This window comes from Anticarsia gemmatalis, chromosome 28 (genome assembly GCF_050436995.1).
Source record: "Anticarsia gemmatalis isolate Benzon Research Colony breed Stoneville strain chromosome 28, ilAntGemm2 primary, whole genome shotgun sequence".
NCBI lineage: Eukaryota > Metazoa > Arthropoda > Insecta > Lepidoptera > Erebidae > Anticarsia > Anticarsia gemmatalis.
Window position 1 is genome coordinate 5359978 of NC_134772.1, and position 25592 is coordinate 5385569.

Genomic DNA, 25592 nt, shown 5'->3' on the forward strand with positions numbered 1-25592 from the left:
CATGTTAATACAAGTATCTACTTATGCTAATATTTGAGTACACGTAAGTCAATATTACTTGTGGTACTTGAACTTAGTCAACTCGGATGTTTGGGTTTAAGTGTAGGCAGAAATATGTATGGAGTGGAAACAGGGTTTTGAAAATTCGAAATTATTTATATACTAGCTTGTACCGGAAAGATTTCCCGCGGTAAATATCCTATGTGTGAATAATGGTTGTAAACTAAACTTGTGCATAATTTAATCAAAGTGTATTAAGTAGTTTTTTTGTGAAAGAGTAACAAACATCCATCGTCACAAACTTTTGAATTTTGAAATGTTATATTTATTACTAAGTAATGATATTCGGGTGGTTTAAGTATTACACGCAAGTGGGTGAGGGTACCACCCCGATGTCCAAGGAATGCCTTTTTTTAGTGTGTTATATGTGTATTAAAAAGAATGATCACTTGCTCTAACGATGGAGGAAACGATCGTGATAAAACGTCAAATACATGAGAATTGTTTAACACAGTTCTTGAATGAATGCAAAGTCCCCAATTCGCACTTTTCAAGCCACAAGGTCCTACCTCTGCATCATTCCTAAAAGAGACCTTAGCCCAGAAGTAGAACAGAATTTAGTCCATATCATATTCTATGGAGGGAAACTACTTTAAATATTAAAGATATCTTAATTTTCTTAAAGGAATTTTCCCCATGATGTGAGACAGACACCAAAAGACCACTTGCTACGACCCAAACTCCTTTTGTTTTCACCATTGCTGGGAAAAGGTCTCCCCTACTTTGGAATCGGTCGCATTCAACGGCCATTTTCTTTACTCCTTTTTCTTCAGTATTTAATCTTAACTTTATTTCTCCAGGTAGAGGTGATCTTCCATGGAGCAGCCACGGTGAGGTTCGACGAGCCTCTGAAGACAGCAGTTGAGATCAACGTGAGAGGCACCAGGGAGATGTTCAAGCTAGCTAGAGGCTGTGGGAAACTGAAGGCATTTGTGCATATTTCTACTGCTTACAGGTAAAGACATTAAGAAGACGGTTTATGCATTAATATTTGTTCTTTGGTCTCTGCCCACTTCTATGGAAAGGGGCGTGATTTTATATTTTATTTTATCCTGTAAAGCAAGAAAAGGCTCTACGAAATTATTCTATGTAGACTTACACACATAAAATCACGCCTTGTTTCTATGGGGGTAGGTAGAGACCAAAGAAATTGTGGGCATTGACAGCTCTCTAATTTTTTATTTAATTTCAAAATTTAAACTGAATTGACATGTAGTGATAGTTTACTGTGACTCAAAAGTCTTTAGATAAGAAGCCTAGTCAGAAAAAAGTACTGTTCTGGGGGCACGGAAGTGCCCCCGCAAGTCGAGCAAAAAAAAAGCGGCACGGCCGTAACATCCTTTTCTCGAAGCAATTCGGGCTATTTTTGACACCCCTATAATTTCGTTGTGGATAAAACAAGAAGCCTGGATTTTCAGCAACTAATCAGTCATTGTATAAACACGGTATATTTAAAATTTCAGTCAATTTGAACCAGTAGTTTACGAATGACAACTTGTTAAAATTTTGAATTTTGTCACTCACTGATTCACTGACTCACTGACTCACCGATCATCAAAAGTCTAAGGTACTTCTAGCAGACTTAGAAGCTTAAAATTTAGAATACAAATAGGGTTTAGTGTCTTAATCATGGGAAAAATGTAATATTTTTTAATTTCGGTCCAGTTTTCTAAATACACCAACTGCAACAATAACTTTGTAATCCCATATAAATGTATAAGATTACAAGGTTACATTTGCAGTTAATGAATTATTATTACTGTAGAAAATAAAATAAATAGGTGTAAATAGGTACCTACTATATGAAGCATAACGGGAGGGGGTATAGGGTGGGTAAGGGTATTTAGACCATGAAACTGAACAACATTCCCATAGGAAAATATGTTGAATTATGAAAAAAAAAACGTCTTTCCATACGAATTGGACTTATGCTCGCTCTACAAAAAGAAGTGAGATGCCATCAAAAACATTCTGTAAAAACCTCAAGTCTCGCCGTAAAAAGTTGTGAGATCTATACAATACCAAGTCGATTAATCTATTTAGTCTCTACTTAAAGGACCTTCTGTCTTAAGTTATTACGTATGTTATTATCATGCAAATTTTAAAAAAAATACCTTTAAAACAAATAGATCGACTTGGTCATCGCAAGAAAACACAAATTCGCCATTAACATTTCAGGAGCATTAACTTCTTGTCGTGCTGTGTAGTGTGATACATACTAATAATCAAATCATGCGATGGCCAGGTCGGTCTATTTGTTTTAAAGGTATTTTTTTTTAAATTGGCATGATAATGACATACGTAATAATTTAAGACAGAAGGTCCTTTAAGTAGAGACTAAATAGATTAATCGACTTGGTATTGTATAGATCTCACAACTTTTTACGGCGAGACTTGAGGTTTTTACAGAATGTTTTTGATGGCATTAATTGTATATGATCACAGACTTTTGTTTCTCCGAAAGCGTATAAAGAGATTCGATCCTTTCACCTTCTCTGAGTGTCTTAAGAGCCATAGTTATAAAAATATGCGCGCAACGCTATAAAGCCTCTCCTAAATTCATGTTCAGTTCGCAAGTTTCAATAAATCTAGCCACCATGAAACTGTACTTATTGTATAAATATTTTTTGCAAGGATTTTAGCATGTTTATTTCTCTTTCTCATGCTTTTCTCTCTCTTTTCAGCAACTGTCCACAGCGTGTGATTGAGGAGAAGTTCTACGACAGTCCCCTGCCTGGAGATAAGCTGATCGACCTGGTGGAGACCATGGACGATAAGATCATTAACAATATTACTCCTGGGTGAGTAGATATCTATACTGATATTATAAAGCTGAAGAGTTTGCTTGTTTGTTTGTTTGTTTGAACCCGCAAATCTCAGGAACTGCGGGTTCGATTTGAAAAAATATTTCAGTGTTAGATAGCCCATTTATTGAGGAAGCCTATAGGCTACATATTATCATGCTACGACCAATAGGAGCAGAGTACCAGTAAAAAATGTTACAAAAACGGGGAAATTTATGACCCATTCTCCCTTATGTGACGCAAGCGAAGTTGCGCGAGTCAGCTAGTTATGTATACAGTTCTAATCTCATATACAGCTCTGAAATCAGAAAGATTTAAACTTGGGTCAAAGGTTACCTCGACAAAGCGACACTGAAGTGCGCTGAAAATATTTCTGTATAATATGTGACCCACGATTGTTGATAGTTATCGAACATTGAAATTATAAAGAAATTTTGAGTTAATAAAACATAATACAGTTTAAAATAATGATGGATTGAAAGAACGTATATCTGTGTATTGTACAGTCGAGACTATAAAATCTTTCCGAGTACCTTAATATACCCCTGGTTTCTGAGGTACATTTAGCGGTAGTTTATCTATTCAATAGCGTTATTAATTTAAAACTCATATAAAAAACGCTATTGAATAGATAAACTACCGCTAAATGTACTCAGAAACCGGGGATATTCCTCTCAGAATACATACTCGATTACATAACACTAGTAATCAAATCTAAAACATACGATTTTATTTACATAACAAATATTTGTAATACTTTTAATCGTTTACCTTTGGAATCAAACATTATAATTTATAGAGTAAACTAAAACCACTTGTCTATTCTAATAAAGGCTTTATGTAATATTACCGGTTATATTATTTTAGACGTGGAATTATTTCCTTTCAAAACGCTCAAGAACCTTTTACAAGAATCCAAGGTATTCGAACCTTGTTTTACAATTATACTGGTACATAATACAGCAATATCTAAATAATTTTGTAAGTTATGTGTGTATTAGAAACAATGATCACTTATTATTACGGTGAAAGAAGTCATCATGATGAAGCCTAGCATACCTAAAAAATGTACACATTTCTTGAGGATATGCAAAGTCCCCAACCCAAACTTGGCCAGTGTGGTGGACTCAAGGCCTCTCGTTCGGGAGGAAACCCTTGCCCATCAGTGGGACAGCAACGAGTTAAAAAATAGCCAGCATCTAGTATAAAATATACTACATATAGCTTTTCTGCGACTTCGCCCGCATGTAAATATTTTCAAAGTTATAAACTATCTGAGTACGAAATTTTATGAAATTCCGTTCAGTAGTTTTGACGTGATTGAGCAACAACATCCATCCAAAAATACAAGCTTTTGCAAGAGTTCTTTCATACAATATTCTCAATGAATCAAAGCATTTTCTTTTCTTTCACAGTTTACTGGGTGACTTTCCCAACACATACGCGTACACGAAGGCAGCAGCTGAAGACATCGTACAAACGTACTCCCAAGGTCTACCTGTGGCTCTCTTCAGACCTTCAATTGGTAAGTCATTGCCTGAAAGCCTGAAATCTCTTTTCAAGAGTATAATCGATATTTTGACCTATTCGCGCGAAATGGCGATATTTAATGAGGAAACACATAAAGAAAATAGTAAATGAAAACATATTTTTTTAAGAAAAGAAGTAATATACTAGTAGGTAAATAGAAACATTTTACACGCAAGAAAAATCGCGCAGGTCAATTAAGTAGTATAATTTTCATTCTTGACTAATATTCTAGGTAAATTACTAAAATGTTTCATTGATGACTGATTTTATTAGTTTAACTCCTACTGAAAGCTGAACTGTAATCTTAGTTCATAAAGATTCAGTCTTTATGAATAATTAAAATGTAATGAATAATGTATTGTAATCTGTGGCCTCCGCAATACAATTCCTAGCTAATGGTTATCACGATGATGAAGGATTGGACAAAATGCTTACCGAGTTATTGTTTTTTATTGCAATATTCTCAGCCATTAGGCTCGGCCCCTATTTCATGGGAAATGATTCAAATGGCGAAAAGCGGGTATATTTCATCCTCTCCTTGGGTATAACAGAAAAAATCTAGCAGGTCAACTTTTAGTTTAACTCTTTATAAACCCTTGTCCAGCAGTGGGACAGTAATAGGTTAAACTTACTTATGTGTTTAATTGTGTGTATACAGTGATTGGAACAGCCAAGGAGCCTGTGGCTGGATGGATTGACAATGTTTACGGACCCACTGGTGTAAGTATATTTTTAACCTTGAAGTCCTTCTCATAATATAGATTCTTTTCTGCCTTCTATACCCAGTGCCAGACTCTGTAGTGTATTTATCGGCATGGTTAAAGATTGTAACAAAGAGCAATATAGGTACCTAATGTTTATAGCAATTAAGTAGAAATTTCAATGATAAACTGCTGTAATAAAAAAGCTTCTTTATGCTTAAGGCCGGAGAAACATTTTCTTGACAATAATGGCTACCATGCTTTAGTAAAAAATAATGTGAATAGGATAGACCCCTCGTCATGACAGGCACAAGCACTGCATTATTTGACATAAACGACTGCCTGCAGAAACCATTGCGTCGGGAGGTCATGGGTTCGATTCCCACTCGGAACAATTATGTATGTTTGTAGAAGTCCCTGCGACACAAGAGCAATTCTTAGTGCGGGAGTTGTCTTTATAAAACAAAAAGCGAAAACGAAACAAAACATAAACAAATTAATAATTCAACATTTAGATCTTATCTCTTAACTTCAACAAGCATACAAACAATTTCTCATCTTCCAGGTGGTAGTAGGAGCGGCAGTAGGTCTCCTCCACGTGCTGAACTGCAACCCCAAGGCCGTCGCCGACCTGGTCCCCGGCGACATGGTGGTGAATGCCTGCATAGCGGCCGCGTGGAAGACCGCCAAGGAATATCCAGCTAATCATGAGGACGCCCCCCCTCCGGATCTGCCACCGCCGGTGTATAATTACGTGTCTTCGGAACAGAATCCACTGACTTGGGGTGAGTTGGCTATGATTTTTTTCATTATGTAGTAGTTGAATTTAAATGCCTTTAAAGCGACTACTTTTTCTAGAGCAACTTTTAAATATTTTTCAATGAATGGTAAATCTTAGGTTTTACCGGAAAATCTTAGGATTTGCCACAGTTCGGGCTTTTACAGTAACATATATACATTTTTCATACTGACTGTACATTTGATCAAGTTGTCGAAGGATCGAAACGTAAACAACATACTTACTTAAGAATTTTCAAAGTTATTTATCGGAAATAAAACACACTCTACAAAAACAGTAATATATAAGTTTTGTACCAATTTCCCGATTCATCTGCGTATATTTCCGAGGGTAAAAAGTATCCTATGTTATCTTTGTACCAAACTTAGTCAAAATCTGTTTAGTCGTTTCTACGTGTCTTTGTTACAAACATACCCACAAACTTTTGCATTTACAAAATACTTATCAAACTATTTTTTCTTTCACAGAAAAATTCATGAACTACAACGAAGTATACGGCTTCCAAGTGCCAACAGTACAAGCGATATACTACTACCTGTTCCACCTGACTTCGTCCAAGTTTATCTACAATATCTACTGCTTTTTCTTACACTGGATCCCGGCTTACATCATCGATGGAATCGCTATTATTATTGGAAAGAAACCTATGTGAGTAGACTTTTGGGACTCTATTTTCAGTTAACCTTTTAAAAGTATCCTTATGTCATTCCCCTAGAACCGTCTTTGGTCTCTTTATAACTAGATCGTGCATAAAATAATAACGGAGAAGTAGCCTATGTATTTTAAACTGAGATTAAATCCTTCTCAAATTTTATCTGAATCGGTTCAGCTGTTTTTAGTCAAAAACTGATAAACACATTTAGGTATAGAGCAGCTTATTTTAAACTACGTCGATTTAAATTCTGAAACATCATCAATAATGATGATGGATCAATATTGTAACACTTGGAAATAACGTTACTTCCTATTAGCAAAAAAAAAATCAAAATCAAACCACTAGTTCCTGAGATAAGCATATAGAAAGTCAGTCATTATCTTAAAGTCATATTACCGAGTTAGAAAAATTACATTTTTCAACCTGTAAAAGTTAGCCTAGAATTTCTACTTTATATACTATTCAAGACATTCTGTAGATAGATGGCTACTTAGCTATATTTGAGCTGAGAGTACTTCACCGCACGATAGTTGTCTATAACATTTCCATGCTTAAAATGCACTTGATTATTAGCACAACACACGTTAAATTAAGTCAAAGGTCTTTGGCTTGAACAATTTTGACACTAAATTCACCACTAACCATACAATAACTTAATATATAAACATTTTATTTCCAGACTAAGAAAAGCGTACACAAAAATAACAAAATTCTCCGAAGTGATGGCTTATTTCGCGACAAGAGAGTGGAAATTTTGCAACGATAACACTCAGAAACTTTTCAAGGAGCTTTGCGATGCGGACAAGCACTTATTCGACTTCAATCTGGAAGCCATGGACTGGAGCGACTATTTCTACAGTTATATTCGAGGAGTGAGGGTCTACCTTCTAAAAGACCCAGTGGAAACAGTCCCTCAAGGTCTGAAGAAACTCAACAGGCTAAGGATTCTCCACTACACATTTTGCGTCATTTTAGGATTACTCTTTTTGAGATTATTATACGGTATTTTTTTTAGTATTATAGGATTTTAATTTAGTTGTTTAATTTGTTGTAAAGATGGTTATAACGGTTTTAATAACTAGTTTTTTAGTTATTACATTCTTTGTATTGTCATTATCTCACATTATGTGGTAAATAATGTTTTCCTTTTCAAAAGCATGCTATCAATGCTGATGATTTTTGCAAAAATGTCTCTATAAGCAACTTGTTTTAATTTATCTTTACGTAATTATTCTCTTTATAAACATAAATTATGTTAAATTTCACATTGCTTCGTGCAATGTGCCTAATTTGAGGTCAAAATTTATAAAACAATGACAGGATAACTAGTTATTGTAATACGGACCATCTTTACTATTGGGTGATGTTAAAATTTTGTGATTTTGTTATTGAAATCTACCAGATAGACTATCTTATAGATAAATTGTCGACAAAATATACAATCTCGACTTTAAATCTCTTGCAAATCTATTGGTTAAGTTAACCAATACATATGCAGAAAGAGTGAACCAGGGTACTAGTTATTTTTTGATAAATTAATGACCCATTCTCTCTTATGTGCCGCAAGCGAAGTTGTGCAGGTCAACTATTATAAATAAGGCTACAGAACCCTTTGTGTCTGAGTGCAGCTCGCACTTGACTTTTTATTGTTTTTTAAAGTACAATGAATAAAATCACAAAATAATTGTAATATAAAACTTAGGTTTTGGAACTAGAAAGCTAGATAAATAGTTTTAATTGTATATATTGGAAATTAGTTATTTTTAAGTATATTTACAACATTTTATAAATAAGTATTAATAAAACTACAATCTTTTATTAAGAAATCGACTTCAAAGAATAATATATTACGAAAAATCATGATTTTTTTAAGGATATCTCAAAATCTCGTCAGATTTGCATCAAATTTAAATATGATTATATAAAAAAGGAACAACTTTCTAATGAAGAAAAAGAAATAAGTAATTAAAATTTATTGACTGAAACAAAAAAAAATGACAAATTGAAAACTTCCTCTTTTTTGGAGTCGGTTAAAAGACACACAAATGTAAAGTCATTGAAGCTCTTTTTTACTAAAGGTGCTATTTTAACAGATATTTTGAAAATTCGAGTTTGAGCTTCTGGTCGTAGGTTCGATTCCCGTCCGTCCAAAACTTACGTGTAATAGTTGTAATTATTGTGATAAATATTATTGCTCATATAATTTAAGTGTGTAACGGTAATGTAAAATAAATGCCATTTTGATTTTAAGAAATAAATAATTTAAATAATTAAATATTTTAATTGATACACTCTTTCCCGCAAATACTACTGAACCGATAACGATGAAATTTGGTATGTAGGTAGCTGAAGACCCAGAATAACACTTTTTATTCCGCAGTTCCCGTGGGTTCGAGATTAACACGGAAAAGGTTTCCACGCGGACGAAGTAAGACGAATATAAGTAGGATATAATTTGTCTTTGTTCAAGGTTTTATAAGAGAAACACACACCTTCATAGTTACAATCTTACTCTATGGTCAACTGTCAAATCAACGTCAAAACCTCTCTCTCATTAATATATTGTCAAAAATAATGACAGTACACGAGTTCAGATTATGTACACATTTTTTATACTATTTAACATAGTGGTAGCTGTTCTATGTAAGGATTTAGTCATAAAAGCAGGTCTTGAGGAACTGGTGCCTTCGTCGATCGGCCTGAAGTTTTATACGGAGATGAGGAATAGTGGAAGAGAAGGTCTTTCTGTGGAGGTTTATCCTGATGAGTGTTGCTTGGAGAATGGTGACAGCAAATGCGATATCGTAGAGATGGTTGGTGGAGCAACTGATGTTATTGATGCAGGTAATTTTATCCCTCTTATACAGCAAAAATAAACTAACTATAGGTATACAAATAAATAAAAGAAGCAAGTATTAAAATATACAAAACACGGGAAGCGCACTACGCGTCGTAGTACTTGCCCTCTTATTCATAAAAATATATGAAGTTATGAAAGGCTTAAAAAGTGTTTTTTTTCTTTCACTCCTTAGCGAAATGAAAAAGAGAAAACATAGTACAGTCGTTTTTTACCTAAAATAGGTTTATAGTGTGTTTATGAATAAGAGGGTAAGTTTATCGCTCAATGGTGACTGACTGACATAGAAATCTATCAACGCACAGCCCAAACCACTGGACGGATCAAGCTGAAATTTGACATGCAGGTAGATGTTATGACATAGGCATATTCTCTGCTATTATTAGGAAAGGATTTTGATCCTCTCTTCAAGAAATATTCTAGTCTCCAGGAAAGCAAGATTTTATCACGATGTTTTCCTTCGCTGAAGTTTTCCGTGTATGCTGTTTTGCGTTTTTCGTCTTTTCCTAGTTTCACCAAAATTAATTATTTATACCTCTTCTAGGTTCAACAAAAACCTTAAAAATGGTAGCGCCACTAATAGATTTCTACGACCGAAAAGGATACTGCACTGTCTATATAGACTCTAGACCGGTAGCCAGACCAAAAAACATAGTAAGAGACACTATAAAAATCAATTTTAACACACGGCTTCGAAACCCTAGATTTCGTTGCGACCACATAGATGAAGATCCTTTCAACCAATGCAAGCCAGTCGATTGTGACATCTATTACAATGGCAAAAGGTCGTATTTTAGCGAAACTAAACGACAATGCGAGAACGTCCCTTCGTGTATTTCTAGAACGAGGTTGAGAGCGTACAATCCTGTTTCAAATAAATGCATTCTTCAACCGTCTATCACGAAAGATGATATTAAATTCATCACAGAATTGGCCAACAGCAGAAATAGGTTTGTCAAAGATGTTTTGCTTATAAATGCTGGCAGAACGCCAAGCCCAGAAGAGCCTGTTGTAGTTAATTGCAATGTAGACAATAGTAAAGGAAGAAATAATACTGCTAAACTGAAAAGTAGAGAGAAAAATGTTTCCAAAGCAACAATTATCGCTAAAGAAATTGATAAAGGAAAATCCAGGTCCAATGCTAAGATAGAATCGAAATTAAAAGCGAAAACTGGACGGGACAGATTCAATTTATTTCTTGTTTATTTATGTTCGAATAAAACGACAGTTACTATTCTTGGATTGGTCATATTTTTACAATGCTGTTTGATATGTACAATGGTGTATTGTATGTCGAAAAACTGCATGTGTAAGAAGAAAAAAACTGTCGTCAATAAGTTTTTTAACTACCGGCAAGATGCGTCCGTGACCACTCCTTTAATTGGCACAAGTAATATGGATACTGAGACTACAGAATACCAGTATATGAGCGAATCTTCCAACTATATAGATAAGAAAATTCGTTGTTACAAAGCGTGTCAGAAAGAGAGAAAAAATAATATAAAATTGAGCATGTCTGACGATATTTTGTCCAAATGTTTGACACGAAGAGATTGGCAAAGAGTTCCCAGGTCCGAAGCAATACCTGAAATTACTAGCGAAGATATTTTACAGAAGGAAGTGACTGAAATTAAAAAGCCTACTGAAACGAAAGTGAACTTTCAAGAAGAACATATGGAAAGAAAGTCGAAACCAAACAAAAGTGGGATTATAAAAGAAACGAAAAATACAGGAGAGGTCTTCAGCGATTTCTCTGAAAAAGAAATTTGCTGTCATAGCTACAATTACGATTGTTTTTCCAACAAGGCGAGTTTGAAAAAACCTTCTCAGGGTAAAACGTTTGAAGTTTTCAACCAAGAGAAACGTAAGACCAATTCTATTGAGAAAGGGGCTCAGGTATACTTCTCAAACGATTCAATGGACGACTTCTTGTCTGAACGGGGAGTAATTTTCATCGGAGATAATGCTTCAAAATACTCATTTACCAGTATATCGAGTGCTAAAAGTTCAGCATCATCTCAGTCATCGAAAACTTCGAAAAATAATATTGTGAAGAATGTAATTTCTTTGCTTTCTAAAAAGACTAAAGGGCCAGCTTCCGATCCCGGTGTAAAGAAATCTAAAGCAGAATTAGACTTAGAGTTACTGCATATTTCAAGAGCTTCTGTTTTCTCTTCGAGTAACGAGACCGATGGGGGGAAAGACCTTAAAAGAATTAAAGAATCCACTAGTTCGTTATAGTTTAGTTGTATTTTTATATAAATGTTTTTAACTTTTATTTGATGTGTTTTACTTAGCTGTATCTAGCACTTCATAGTCGGCTTCTATTAAATTACAGGCCCCCATAGCCAGTTGCGCTCACCGGTCGGTAAATGATCTGTGGATTAAACACACCTTGGCGCAGTCATTCCATAGATGGGTGAACGCATAGTGGTATTAGAACCGGGCGTCTCCGTGCTTCGGAGGACACGTAAAATGTTGGTCCCGGTTGTTGTCAATCAAGATAACAGTCGTTAATCCACGTCAAAGGCCTTTGAGCGGCTTGAACAACTTTGACACTAGGTTGACTACTAACCATACGATAAGCAGAAGATTAAATTACATACATAATAACACGCCTGTTTTACCCGAAAGTGTAGGCAGAGGTGTATAAAATACACTATTCACAATGTAGTCCCATGTTACAATAAAAGAAAAATTACAGTATTATCATTTAATATTATAATTCTACTATTTAACAATGTCTGCAGTCATGCAAGCAGGGGTCCTTTTGACAGTCAAACAATTAACATACATTTAGAAAAGGATGTAGTGTTATGAAAAGAACAAACAATATTTTTTTACGTAGACAAAAATTTACAACAATAAATTTTAAAATCTCAGGACAATCAATCAATCAATCTTATTTTAATGCATTTGACCCTCAAATTCTTTAACTTATACAAATACTACTGAAAGATCAACGTTGGACTTTTTTCTATTATCCTTTAACGAACTATTTAAAATTTACTACTCTATAAACATCAAATTAAGAAACTAATATCTTGAAATCAGTAACAATCTTAAAGACCCCCTCCCAACGATGCCTCAAAGAACCCCCTAGACATAATATTATAATGTAACGGGTCTTAATCGCGATTGAAAATTAAAGGTTAGAATACCTTATATGTTCACCCGACGTTTCGATCGCATTACAACGACCGTGGTCACGAGCTGATTCAATCGCGATTAAGACCCGTTACATTATAATATTATGTGTACAAGTCGCGACAGTTTAAAATCCTTAATTGACCCCCTAGACCTCTAAACAACCCCATCACTCCCCCTATCCCCTCTACTTTTTACACATGCCATTCCTCTTCGGCGTGGTGCCTCCCTCTTCAATGATTCCTCCATCAGTACTGACGATGCAGTTATGACAGTAACATGGCGGACAGACTGTTGTCTCGTGGTCGGATATCGTTGTTTTGTGTTCAGGGACCTGGAATAACGGAATACATACATTTATGTGTATAAATGGGAAATAATTATGTAGATATCCATACTTAATATTATAAATGCGAAAGTAACTCTGTCTGTCTGTCTGTCTGTTACTCAATCAAGTCAACTACTGAACCAATTTGCATGAAATTTGGTATGGAGATATTTTGTTACCCGAGAAAGGACATAGGTTACTTTTTACCCCGGGAAAAGTATCTATTCCTATGGGGAAATTCAGGTGGCGGACGAAGTCGCGGGTAATAGCTAGGTAATTATATAAGTTCCCATAGACAAACTGTGTGAACGGTTTTGTGGAGCAAGATTAAATTTATGCTTTAAAAATATGAGCAATAAAGATTATAATCAGCCTAGCCTTTCTTTCAAATACATATGTTGGAGTCGGTTTCCAGTCTCACCGGATGCAGTCGAATACTAGTGTTTTACATGGAGCGACTGCCTACCTGACCTCCACAACCCAGTTACCTGGGTTATAGGATAGCCCTTGGTAAGACTGGTTGTCAGGCTTTTAAGTTTCTGACTACTGCTTATGACTGCCCAAGATCTTTAGTAAAAAGTCCCAATTTAACGTGCTTCGGAGAACACGTAAAAAAGTCGGACTTAGATTTCTTTTTTTCTTTTTTAAAAAGACAACTCCCGCACTAAGAATTGCTCTTGTGTCGCGGAGACTTTTACAAACATATAAACAACGGACACAAAGCACACCTAGACCCGAAACAATTATTTTTGGATCGCACAAAATTGCTCCGTGTGGGAATCGAACCCACGACCTCCCGACGCAATGGTATCGGCGTGGCGACCTAAACCACTGCGCCACGGAGTTGTAACAATCATAGTTGCTAGACTTCTTTGAAAGTTGGGCACATTTGTTGTCAATTATCAACAGTCGTTAAGCCATGTCAAAGGCTTGAACCACTTTGACTATACGTTGACCACTAACCGTACGATAAATTAATTAATGAGGTAATTAAATAAATATTCATTTTATGTACCGTTCTAACGTATTTGAAGTGTAAGTTTCCAATCAACTTGAATTTCGGTAGTGGACCTCTTGTTAAACACATGCACTGTAATACAAGTATATAACATTAACCTAAGTTTTACACTATGGGATATCCAAGGTGTTAGGCAGATGTTTGTTCATCCATACTAATATTATAAATGCGAAAGTAACTCTGTCTGTCTGTCTACCTGCTACTCAATCACGCCTAAACTACTGAACCAATTTGCATGAAATTTGGTATGGAGATATTTTGATACCCGAGAAAGGACATAGGCTACTTTTTACCCGGGGAAAATGACGCATTCCCATGGGAAAATTCAGGTGCCGGACGAAGTCTTGGGTAAAAGCTAGTATTATATAATTATGAGGGCCTGCTATGGTCTTTGAAAATGAAATTTCGTCAAATATTGAGTAGTCAGCAAGGGATATAAGCATATTCTTGTACCCTACTTCGACCGACATTTTATTACGAATAGGATTGTGATAAGACACAAAGTATTTTAAATTATAATTAGTTCTTTAATGTTTCGTTTTTTAACTTTGTTAAAAATACTCACGTTATACTGCGAAAACAAAAACAAATTGTTTAAGAAAATTCGTCAAAATATGGTCATAATAAGTATATTTTAATAGTTATAATAATATTAATCATAAAAAAGGTTTACTTACTTTCTGAAAACAATAAAGATAAAATTTTTAATTATAAATCATTCACAAGATACCAGATTTAAACATTTAAATTATGAAATAAACGTACCGTTGGCGGCTAAAATAAATAATATTACAAATTAAAATCGTAAAACAAAAGGAAATGCTGAAAATTTGTTTCAAAATAACTAAAGTAAGTACGTAAATATCCAAAAACCATAAAATCTTACCAATGTCTGTAACAAAATAAAAATCAAAATTAAAATAAATTTCTACATTTGAATATAATACCTGTGTTATTGTGACTGAGTCTAGTAAAGTAATGGTAATAAAAACGTATTTAAAATCAACTTACAAAGCGCTGAAATTAAATTAATTTCATTAATAATTTTGTTGTGAAATTATACATAACTTTTCAAATAAAAGCTTACTGAAAAAATACTAACCGTAACCTGAATCATTTGAATATGAAAAAATAAATAAATTCATTAGTCTTAATGTATACAAAATCAAACATCGTTTGTTTAGAAAACTTGTGTTAATTTAGATTTCCGTATCTAAATTATCAATAGTTAGTGGACAGATCTGAATAAATAAACTGTTTGTGTTTGTAAGCCAAAATGGTTGGAAAAATGTTTTGTAATACTTTTTTTTGCCAACCCACTGCTAGACCAGAATCTCCTCCCAGAATGAGGGAAGAAACATGACTTTGAAACTTTCGCGTTGCATGTTTAATGTATAATAGAATACGGGAATTAACGCGAACACGCATTTTACCATAAAATGCGTGATGGAGGAAAAGTTAGGGTTGAAGACTTTACATTCTTTGAACAAACTGTGAACTGTATTGAACTATCAGTCATGTAAGGTTTCATCACGATGTTTTCCTTCACCGTTATAACAAGGGATCATTATTTCTTATCTATACTAATATTATAAAGCTGAAGAGTTTGTTTTTTTGTTTGTTTGTTTGTTTGTTTGTTTGTTTGTTTGAACGCGCTAATCTCAGGACCTACTGGTCCGATTTGAAAAATTCTTTCAGTGTTAGATAGTCCATTTATCGAGGAATGTTATAGGCTATATATCATCACGCTACTACCAATAGGAGCAGAGTACCAGTGAAAAATGTTACAAAAACGGGGAAATTTTTTAACGCTTATGTAACGCAAGCGAAGTTGCGCGGGTCGGCTATATATTATACACATTAATAATAATATAATTTTCAAATAATAATAAAGTATACACACGTCAATATAATATTATTTACTAATAATAAGAAAGTTGTACTTTACCCACATCTGCCAAAAAGAAAAAAGAATGTTAAAAATATGTTATGTCAAGAGTAATAAAAAATATATTTTAGTAAATTGAAAATCATACCTCCGTCTACAATTGGAAACATTTCAAGAATAATTAGAATGTATAGAATCTAATAATGTATTAATTTAAATCGATAGTCTTTACCGCGGGCCGTGAATAATGCAATAATACATCAACAAACTATTTACATTTTGATAACTTACCCAAACTTTCTAAAAGCACACAAAAATGTATTTTAAGCAGTTTTTCTTTTAGTTCAAAAATATCCATCAAATTGTTATAAATAAAATATTATTTAAAGAGAAAGTAAAGGTTTACTTTAAATATTAACAATATAATATATTATCAATAATAATAACTACTTACAAGTACCTGAAACATAATTAGTTTAATTATTAATTAATTAAAAGTTACGCAAATTATAATTTTGACTCACTCTAAGATATTAAAATATTTCTTATCAGTTATATACTTACGCCATCCTGAAATAAATTTGTAAAATATTAATCATTTATATTTAAAAATAACATAATTCATACTAATATTATAAATTCGACAGTAACTCTGTCTGTCTGTCTGCTACATAATCACGCCTAAACTACTGAACCAATTTGCATGAAATTTGGATGGAGATACTTTGATACCCGAGAAAGGACATAGGCTATATATCATCATGCTACGACCAAAAGGAGCAGAGTACCAGTACAAAATGTTACAAAAACAGGGAAAAATTTCACCCATTCTCTCTAATTGGACGCAAGCAAAATTGCGCGGGTCAGCCAGTAATAAAACATTTTAAATGCGATGTATGTATGAAAAAGTTTATAGAAATTGTAGCAACTGTTATGTTTTATCTCTGCCTACCCCATCGACAATACATTATACAAGTTATAATATAGTATAGGTATAATATCCTATGTAATTGTGTATATTAACTTACAGACAACTGAAAAATGTAAAGGAAAATTATTAAAATAATAATTAGTATAATAAATAAAATATAATTTAAAAACTTGAAGTAAATAAGTTAGATTTTGCTGAATAATTACCGAATACTGAAACCAAAATAACAATATATAAATATTGTAAAAAAAAAACAATGAGGTTCTTTAGATATATCAATTATAATATTTTTTAAACTTACTTCGAGCTGTCAGAACAAATTATAATTGATTTAATAATCATTAATAAATTGTTAAATATTTAATTATATATTTAAATATCATTATAGTAATAATAATGGGTTTCACTCACTTGCTCCTACGAAAAACAAAATATAAATGATAAAAAAAACGGCTCAAAAAAAGTGAAAATATAATAGAAAACAAACTGAAACAAAAACTTACTTCAGTCTGAAAAGAACAAAAATATTAATTTTAATTTATTTTCCCATGTAATACACAACCAGCGAAGGTGCAAGAGGAATTAATTAAACTTGAATTAAAGAGTGTTAAAGAGTTAGAGAATTATTATTTTGAAACTGACCCCCGTTTCTGAGGTACATTTAGAGGTACTTTATCTATTCTTTAAAAAAGACAACTTTCTTTAAAAAGACTACTCCCGCACTAAGAATTGCTCTCGTGTCGCGGGGACTTTTACAAACATACAAACAACGGACACAAAGCACAACCAGACCTGAAACAATTATTTGTGGATCGCACAAATAATTGTTCCGTGTGGGAATCGAACCCACGACCTCTCGACAGTAGCGTTGGCGTGGTGACCTAAACCACTGCACCACGGAGGCAGTCAAAACAGTTCATAAGCGTTTAAGCTGATATAAACATGACACATTGAATAGATAAACTACCGCTTAAATTAAATTGTGCTTCACGATTCGGGCATAAGAAGTTAAGACATATATGTATAATACTAAATATTAAATACTTACTACTTTCTGTAACCACAAAAAAAATATAATTTACATTAAACCGTTATTTATTATTTGTATTTTTTGATTATCAATAAAAATATTAACTACTTACAGGATTCTGAAAATAATAATTATAATTTTATTATTAAACAATGTTTAGAAATATTTTATTTAAGAACTTTTATATTGAAGTTATAATAATATAATGTAACGGGTCTTAAACGCGATTGAAAATTATAGGTCAGGATACAGTCAACCTGGGTAACTTTGAATCATTTGGGTAACGTTGACAGTGGGAATTTGAACTAGTTTCGATTATTTTTTCAAATGAAACCAACACAATTGATAAAGGTTTATTTTAGTTATGCAAACTTTTCTCAATTGTGTTGGTTTCACATGAAAAAAAAATCGAAACTAGTTCAAATTCCCACTGTCAATGTTACCCAAATGATTCAAAGTTACCCAAATTGACCTTAGATAACAAATAAGGTATTCTAACCTTTAATTTTACTGCGCTTGCACAAGTCGCGAGAGTTTAAAATTATTTCTGATTCATGCATATCTTTGCAATAACGTATAATTAGAAATCCATACTTACGCCCTATGTCTGTAAATGAAAGAAAAATATATTATTAACTAGTTTTTGTTCACTATTTCAACATTGGAAATATAATACTATTCCAAAACATAATAAATTATATCTGTGCATATTTTCAGTAGTTATAATCCTTTCTGAAACTAATGTGAGAAAGAGTAACTAACAACCATGTATTCATACAAAATTTCGCGTTTGTAATATTAGTAGTAATACAAAATAATGAATAGGTACAAAAAGTTTTAATAAAATAAACTTACTGTATTTCAAGTTTCAGTCAGTCATGAAAAGGAATTATAAAAATTAAGTTAAAAAATGTTCTTTAAGCATTCACTTAAATTAAATAGGTAACATTATATCATGGTAAAAAATATTCCAAAAATAAAAAAAGAATTAATAATATCCTTACATATCGATCCTATAAAAAGAAAATGACAGTTAAATTAATTGGGGAAAATATTGTAATATATTATTTTAAATATCATATAAATAAAATTGAGGAGCTTGTGGCTTTGTTTACAACAGCCGCGTGAATCGATCTTTGAGGTTAAGCTACGCTTGCTGAGGTTGTTCAGGCACGTTAAATTTTGGGTCTCCGTTGTCATATTCAAAGAACTTTGACAGTCGTTAATAGTGGTCAGAAGCTTGAAAATCTGACAACCAGTCAGATACAGAAGGATATCGTGTTATTACCACAGTCATTGGGTTGTGGAGGTCCCATAGGCAGTCGCTCGCAGACAGATTCTCAGACATACTCAATTTGCTCGCCAAATTTCATGAGAATCGGTCAAGCCGTTTCGGAAGAGTACGGGAACGAACATCGTGACATGAGAATTTTATAAATAAGATTACGAAATACTTACTGTTACCTAAATATAACAAAGAACATATTAAAATATAATATTTTTAGCAAACTATACATATGAAGTAGATATCGATTTTTTGTATAAAATATTCGAATATGTTTATTTTCTAATCTAGTTAGGTACTTACTGCGTGCTATCAGTAATAATAAACAAACAATTTTATTAATTATTTTTCATAAAATAAAAGTAATTTTACTGTAGAACGTAGATCTACTACGTCAAAATTAATTTAAAGCTCGGATATTATGTCAAAAATATAGTTAAATAACTAATTACCTCAGGCTAAAAAAGAAAACCATATTTTAATATACTTAACTAAATATAAATATATATTCGAAAATAATATGCTTTATACACACCGCTGTCTGAAATAAAAGCGATATTTATTAATAATTTTATTTTAGTGGTGTTGCGTAGTACTCGTAACCGGCGGTCCTGTATGACAACATATATGTATGTGAATGAAGCAAGGGAAGTTTGTAAGGATCGTATCAAATGGCGTTATTTGTGTCTCTTCCCATCCATCTTGGAAACAGGCATGATTATATATTGTTATATATGTATTTAGTGGGGTATTTTTATTGTTCCGTACCCAAAGGATAAAACGGAACCCTATTACTAAGCCTCCGCTGTCTGTCTGTCTGTCTGTCCCCAGGCTGTCTTTCATTAACCGTGATAGCTAGAAAGCTGAAATTTTGACAAATGGTGTATTTCCGTTACCGCTATAACAACAAACACTAAAAATTAATTTTAAATATTTATTAATTAGTTTATAAATCAATACTTACTGCATCTGGCTATAATATTTATAAAATAGTTTAGTAAAACGTTAATTAACTTTGTCGGTTGATACTTAAAAAAGTTAAAGTTATTCCAAATGCTTTAATTTTAATGATAATTACCTGAAGCTGAAAATAATATGTTTTATTTAATAATATTTTACAATAATAAAATAACATTTATGAAGTACTAAATACATAATAATTATTAAGTATTATAAAAATAAAGCAAAATAATTTTATAGCAATCGTAATCATAAAATAGACAAAATTTTATTTATTTATTTAAAAAGCATGGACGACTTACAGCTACATTAACTTATCAATGAAAGTGACATAGATACAGCTAGCCAATTACAAGTCGACACGTTTAGAATTAGAGTATACATTTTATTCTATTATGCATACGTCTCTATGCGTACAACCATTGCGAAGCTTGTAAGATTGTTTTTTTTTTATAGTTAGAAGTTAAGCTAATACAATAATTTATTTAAATGACATTATACACCTTTGAAAAAGGAAAAACTAATAGACTTCCTAACCGTATCCACCCTGGTACAAAAGGGATCAATATCAACGAGTTTGCTGAATTTATTAAAGGTTCTGCTGGCACGAATTATAAAAGAGTTTTGTCTGTAGTTTGACATAGCGAAAGGGACTCGTATTGGTGGATTGTTGCGGGTTCTAGATGGAACATTCAGACTGAATCTGGACAATAGGTCTGGGCTATCAATATCATTCTGAAGGATTTTCGATATTAAGACGCAGTCTGATATATCGCGACGAAGGGTTAACGGCAGAAGATGGAATTTCTTACAAAGATCGAAGTAGTTATTAGCCTGGTATGGTATTTTTTGATGGTAACAAAGATATTTGATGAACCTTCGTTGTATGGTTTCTATTCGGTCAATATACTTTTGATAGCATGGATTCCAAATTTCACATGCATACTCTAACTGACTTCTAACGAACGTACAGTAGAGAATTTTTAATGTTTTGGCCTTTGTAAAACTTTTTGAAAGACGCATTATAAATCCCAATGACCGAGATGCTTTGGCCACGATAACATCTACATGCGACTCGAAGATAAGCTTGGAGTCATGATATACACCTAAATCGCGAACAGAGTTACACCGGGGTAATGGATAACCGTCTAAGGTATAGGTCATGGCTAATGTAGACCGCTTACGGGAATATGTCATCACCGAGCACTTTGAAGGATTAAGATCCAGCATATTTGCTCGGCAATAATCCCCCAAACGTCGTAAGTCAGCCTGAAGTGCGAGCATGTCATCAAACGATGATATCGAGGCATAGACCTTCATGTAATGTATGTATCTTTTATGTATGTATCTACGCATGTATGTATGTGTGTGCTAAATAAACAGTCTTACTTACTGTAAGCTGAAAATGTATAAAATATCAGTTAATATTATGTTATTAGATTTGCAGTGTTGTTGTTTTAAAGGACGATTTTCTACCACTACGGAATTTTAAAGTTATTAAATGGAAAATATATAATATATCTATCTTATTGCAACATAATTATTATATAGATTACTAGCTGACCCGCGCAACTTCGCTTGCGTCACATAAGAGAGAATGGGTCAGAATTTTCCATGTTTTTGTAACACTTTTTACTGTTACCTACTCTGCTCCTATTGGTCGTAGCGTGATGATATAAAATATGCTTTTTTTTCACGAAAAATATTCTCAAAATTATTTACATCTCTTAGTATAACGAAGTCGCGCTAAGGCATATCCGCCATTAAAACGGTTGCCATGGCAACGGAATTTTGTTAATTCAATGCCATTATAATATTGACTTTTTGCGACTTCGTTGAATTTTCTGAATTTTCCCGGGAAATGCGTAATTTTTCCGGGGTAAAAAGTAGCCTATGTCCTTTCTCGGGTATCAAAATATCTCCATACCAAATTTCATGCAAATTGGTTCAGTAGTTTAGACGTGATTGAGTAGCAGACAGACAGACAGACAGACAGACAGACAGACAGACAGACAGACAGACAGAGTTACTTTCGCATTTATAATATTAGTATGGATTATCAACAATAAAAAAATAAAATATATGCATCCAAACCTTAATCTCTTCTCCCTAGAAAATAAAATAAAATAATAATTAATTAGTTGTAATAGGTCGGGATCGCATGCCCGTATGTTTCTACTCTTTTTTCGCATAGATCCATAGATCCACCTTTACACGTATACTCTATCCACAATAGCCAGCTTTACACACACTCTAACGCACGTTCTTAGGAGCGTACAGGATTACGCGCGGGAAAGCAGCGCGCTCTGAGAGAGCGATTTTCTTCGCGGACTTGACAGATGAGCGCGGCGCGTGCTCTTTCCTTTCCCCTTACACGCGCGATCTTTCACGTGCGATTGTTGTTTCATGCGCGATAGAGTGTGTGTGTAAAGGTGGCTATTCCTAGTCTACTTATACCTAGTAAGTACATACTTATCACTATTTTTATTAAGAGTATACTCTTAATAAAAATAGTGATAAGTATGTACTTACTTTTCCTTCTTCATTCTGAAAATAAAACAAAATTGTGATTAGATTTATTATAGGGAAAAATAGGGCTACTTCTTGTGTGTTGAATTAATCAGCCTAGCCGGGTGGCAAGACCAAATATGTGTAGATGTAGAGGTTTGTTGTTCGTTAAATATTGCCGATACGAGGTTTATAAGACAATCGACCACCTATATACTATATACGACATAAGTAACTATTAATACAAAAAAAACTTAATTGAAATCACTCCATCCGTTCGGGAGTTATTATGCCACAGACAGACAGACACACACACACACACACAAACAGACAGACACGTCAAACTTATAACACCCCTCTTTTTGCGCGGGTTAAAAATCATTCATTTACTTAGCCACGAGTTACCTAGTTGCCTAGTAACAACCATAGCCGGAATACAACCATATAAACTAATTCTACAACTCACCTCATTCTCCCCCCCTCCCTCAGGTTTCTCCTCCTCTTCACCAGGATCTGGTGACGGGTCATCTCCAGGGTCAGCAGTGGTAGTGTCACCATCAGCTGGCGATGTTTCAGGGGTTTGATCAGGATCCGCGTCAGCATCCGGGTCGCCATCAGGCTGTCGAATACCACCATTGAAAGTTAGAAAATCCATACTTAATATTAGGTCGGGGAAAAAGTCTTTTCGCATTATAGTATGTATGAACTTGTAATAAAATCTCTTTGGCTTCAAGAATCACAAATGAGTACACGGTTCATTAGGTTTCTTTTAGTGAGCTCGTAAGGTACCCAAATATCGAGTTTTTTGTGTAACCAAATAACTGATTAAATAAAATAAAATATAAATACGTAGGTACTTATATAGAGACATTAACAACCAGGCTCAGAACAGCTGATACTCGTGCTCAACACACAAATATTTGTCACGGGTGGGATTCGAACCCACCACACGCGGCGCTACGGTTATTGCAGCTAGGTAACCACTTTAACCACCAGAGCCTAGTTGTTAATGTATCTGTAGTATGTATATAAAAGTATATGTAGATTTAAGTATGTTTATCAGTTATTTGGTTATCATAGTACAAGCTCTGCTTAGTTTAAAATCAAATGACCGTGTGTGAGTTGTCTTATTTAAATGATATTCACAGACTTCTGCTTATACCTTCGGGTATAACAAGCGTTAATTATGTATGTATGATGTTATTAAATAAAACTTACAGCGGGCGCAGCGTTGATTACGACGGAAATGAACAAAATTACGTACAAAACCTTCATTTTCTATTTGTAGCTAATATTGAGCTGAAAATAAATATAACTAAGTAAGTGTTTCATGAAATGAGCAGTGATAGCCGAGTGGCATAAGTTGACACCTCCCAACCACCTTCGAACCCGAAGCAACACACCAATGACTTTTCGAAGTTATGTGTGTGTTAGAAATAATTATCACATGCTCCAACGGTGAAGGAAAACGTCGTGAGGAAACCTTGCATGCCTAAAAATTTGTTTAATACTTACATTTATTGAGGGCATGCTAAGTCCCCAACCCGCACTTGGGCAGCGTGGTGGAGTCAAGGCCTAACCCCTCCCGTCATTAACGGAGGAGACCCTTGCCCAGCAGTGGGACAGTAATGGGTTACCTACATTTATTTATTAAGTGTTTCATGTTTCTTTATACTCTCGTATTATCCCCCGGTACCTGTTATCTATATATGAGTTTAAACGCTATTGAATAGATAAACTACCGCTAAATGTAGCTCAGAAACTGGCGGTAAGAATTGCTCTCGTGTCGCGGGGACTTTTACAAACACATAAACAACGGATACGAAGGACAACCAGACTTGAAACAATTATTAAAATTTGTGGATCGCACAAGCATATAGTCCGTGTGGAAATCGAATCCACGACCTCCCAACGCACTAACGCGTGGTGACCACCTTAACCACTGCACCACGGAGTATATAGGTAGGTATATCTTTTTAACCCGTCACTGCTAGTCAAAGGTCTCCTCCCGAACGAGGGAGAGGTTAGGCCTTGAGTCCACGCTGGCCAAGGGGGGCGGGTTGAGGACTTTGCCCTCAAGAAAAGTGTAGCTACATCATCAGCCTAGCCTTTCTACCAACTATGTCGGAGTCGGCTTTCAATCTCGCCGGATGCAGCTGAATACCAGTATTTTACATGGAGCGACTGCCTATCGGACCTCCACAACCCAGTTAAGGTTTATAACACGATACCTCTCGGTAAGACGGGTTGTCAGACTTTCAAGCTTCTGACTGTTAACGACACGCAAATTAAATTATACTTACAATATTTTTTTCAGAATATTTCTTTCACCTTTAACAAAGTTATTCACAACCAATAACTAGTTTTATTTTTATTACTTCAATCCAAAACTATAACACTTTATTGAGGAAAATAATAATCATAAAAATATACTGACATTATAAACCTTTTGGTTTTCGATAAGAATACATACATACATAGGTACATACATACAAACGTACATAGCAACATGCCTGTAGTACTCGAATAGTAGACACTGGGGTAGAGGTGTATGAAATACAGTCACGTTTCGCCATTAACAATGTTAGTACCATGTAATAGGGGGCGAGCCTATTGCTATATACCGGGCACGTTATCAAACTCCGGACTGCTGTTGTTAACTATATAAAAAGTCTGATATAAATAGATTTTTTTAAATCAACTCCCGCACTATAAATTGCTCTAGTGTCGTGAGGACTTTTACAAACATACAAACAACGGACACAAAGTAATAATTATTCCGTGTCGGAAATGAACCCACGACCAATGACCGATGCAATAGCAGTGGCATGGCGACCTTAACCACTGCGCCACAGAGGCAGCCAATACAAATTCTTAATAGTTCTGGACGCGGTAATCGAACCTGAGACCTCGTGATACAACAGACACTACAGCGCCACAGAGACATGAATAGAAGTAGAAAAAACAACTAAATTGAAACCACTGCATCCGTTCGGGAGTTAAGATGCCACAGACAGACAGACAGACAGACACGTCAAACTTATTAACACCCGTCTTTTTGCGGTGGGGGGTTAAAAATAAAACAAATAAA

At 34.1% G+C, this 25592-nt stretch overlaps 2 protein-coding genes and 1 long non-coding RNA gene across 3 annotated transcripts in view; 2 read left to right on the forward strand and 1 right to left on the reverse strand.

Moving 5' to 3' along the window:
- The window catches only part of LOC142984927 (fatty acyl-CoA reductase wat-like), a 48992-nt gene extending 40179 nt beyond the window's left edge, over positions 1-8813 (forward strand). Inside the window, exons 5-11 of the mRNA XM_076132807.1 lie at positions 861-1015; positions 2745-2861; positions 4280-4389; positions 5053-5114; positions 5661-5880; positions 6362-6542; positions 7229-8813. Coding sequence (XP_075988922.1) covers positions 861-1015; positions 2745-2861; positions 4280-4389; positions 5053-5114; positions 5661-5880; positions 6362-6542; positions 7229-7580 — 1197 coding nt within the window. The 3' untranslated portion in view covers positions 7581-8813. The remainder of the gene's footprint in view (positions 1-860; positions 1016-2744; positions 2862-4279; positions 4390-5052; positions 5115-5660; positions 5881-6361; positions 6543-7228) is intronic.
- A 163-nt stretch (positions 8814-8976) lies between these two features.
- Positions 8977-11664, forward strand: LOC142984923 (uncharacterized). The gene is made up of 2 exons (XM_076132805.1): positions 8977-9393; positions 9951-11664. Exons 1-2 carry the CDS (start codon positions 9147-9149, stop codon positions 11645-11647), a joined length of 1944 nt encoding a protein of 647 aa, XP_075988920.1. The 5' UTR covers positions 8977-9146; the 3' UTR covers positions 11648-11664.
- Positions 11665-12466: 802 nt separating this feature from the next.
- LOC142984936 (uncharacterized) lies at positions 12467-14895 on the reverse strand. Its single transcript, XR_012960174.1, has 3 exons — positions 14665-14895; positions 13897-14579; positions 12467-12887 (listed from the first exon to the last, which is right to left on the reverse strand). It is a non-coding gene; the product is annotated as an uncharacterized LOC142984936 (long non-coding RNA).
- Between the last annotated feature and the right edge of the window lie 10697 nt (positions 14896-25592).

Excerpts from the sequence above, each read along its gene's own strand:
- LOC142984923 (XM_076132805.1), top strand. The coding sequence starts at position 9,147 with ATGTACACATTTTTTATACTATTTAACATAGTGGTAGCTGTTCTATGT. Across the intron at positions 9,394-9,950 it reads AACTGATGTTATTGATGCAG|GTTCAACAAAAACCTTAAAA; the intron begins GTAATTTTATCC and ends TACCTCTTCTAG.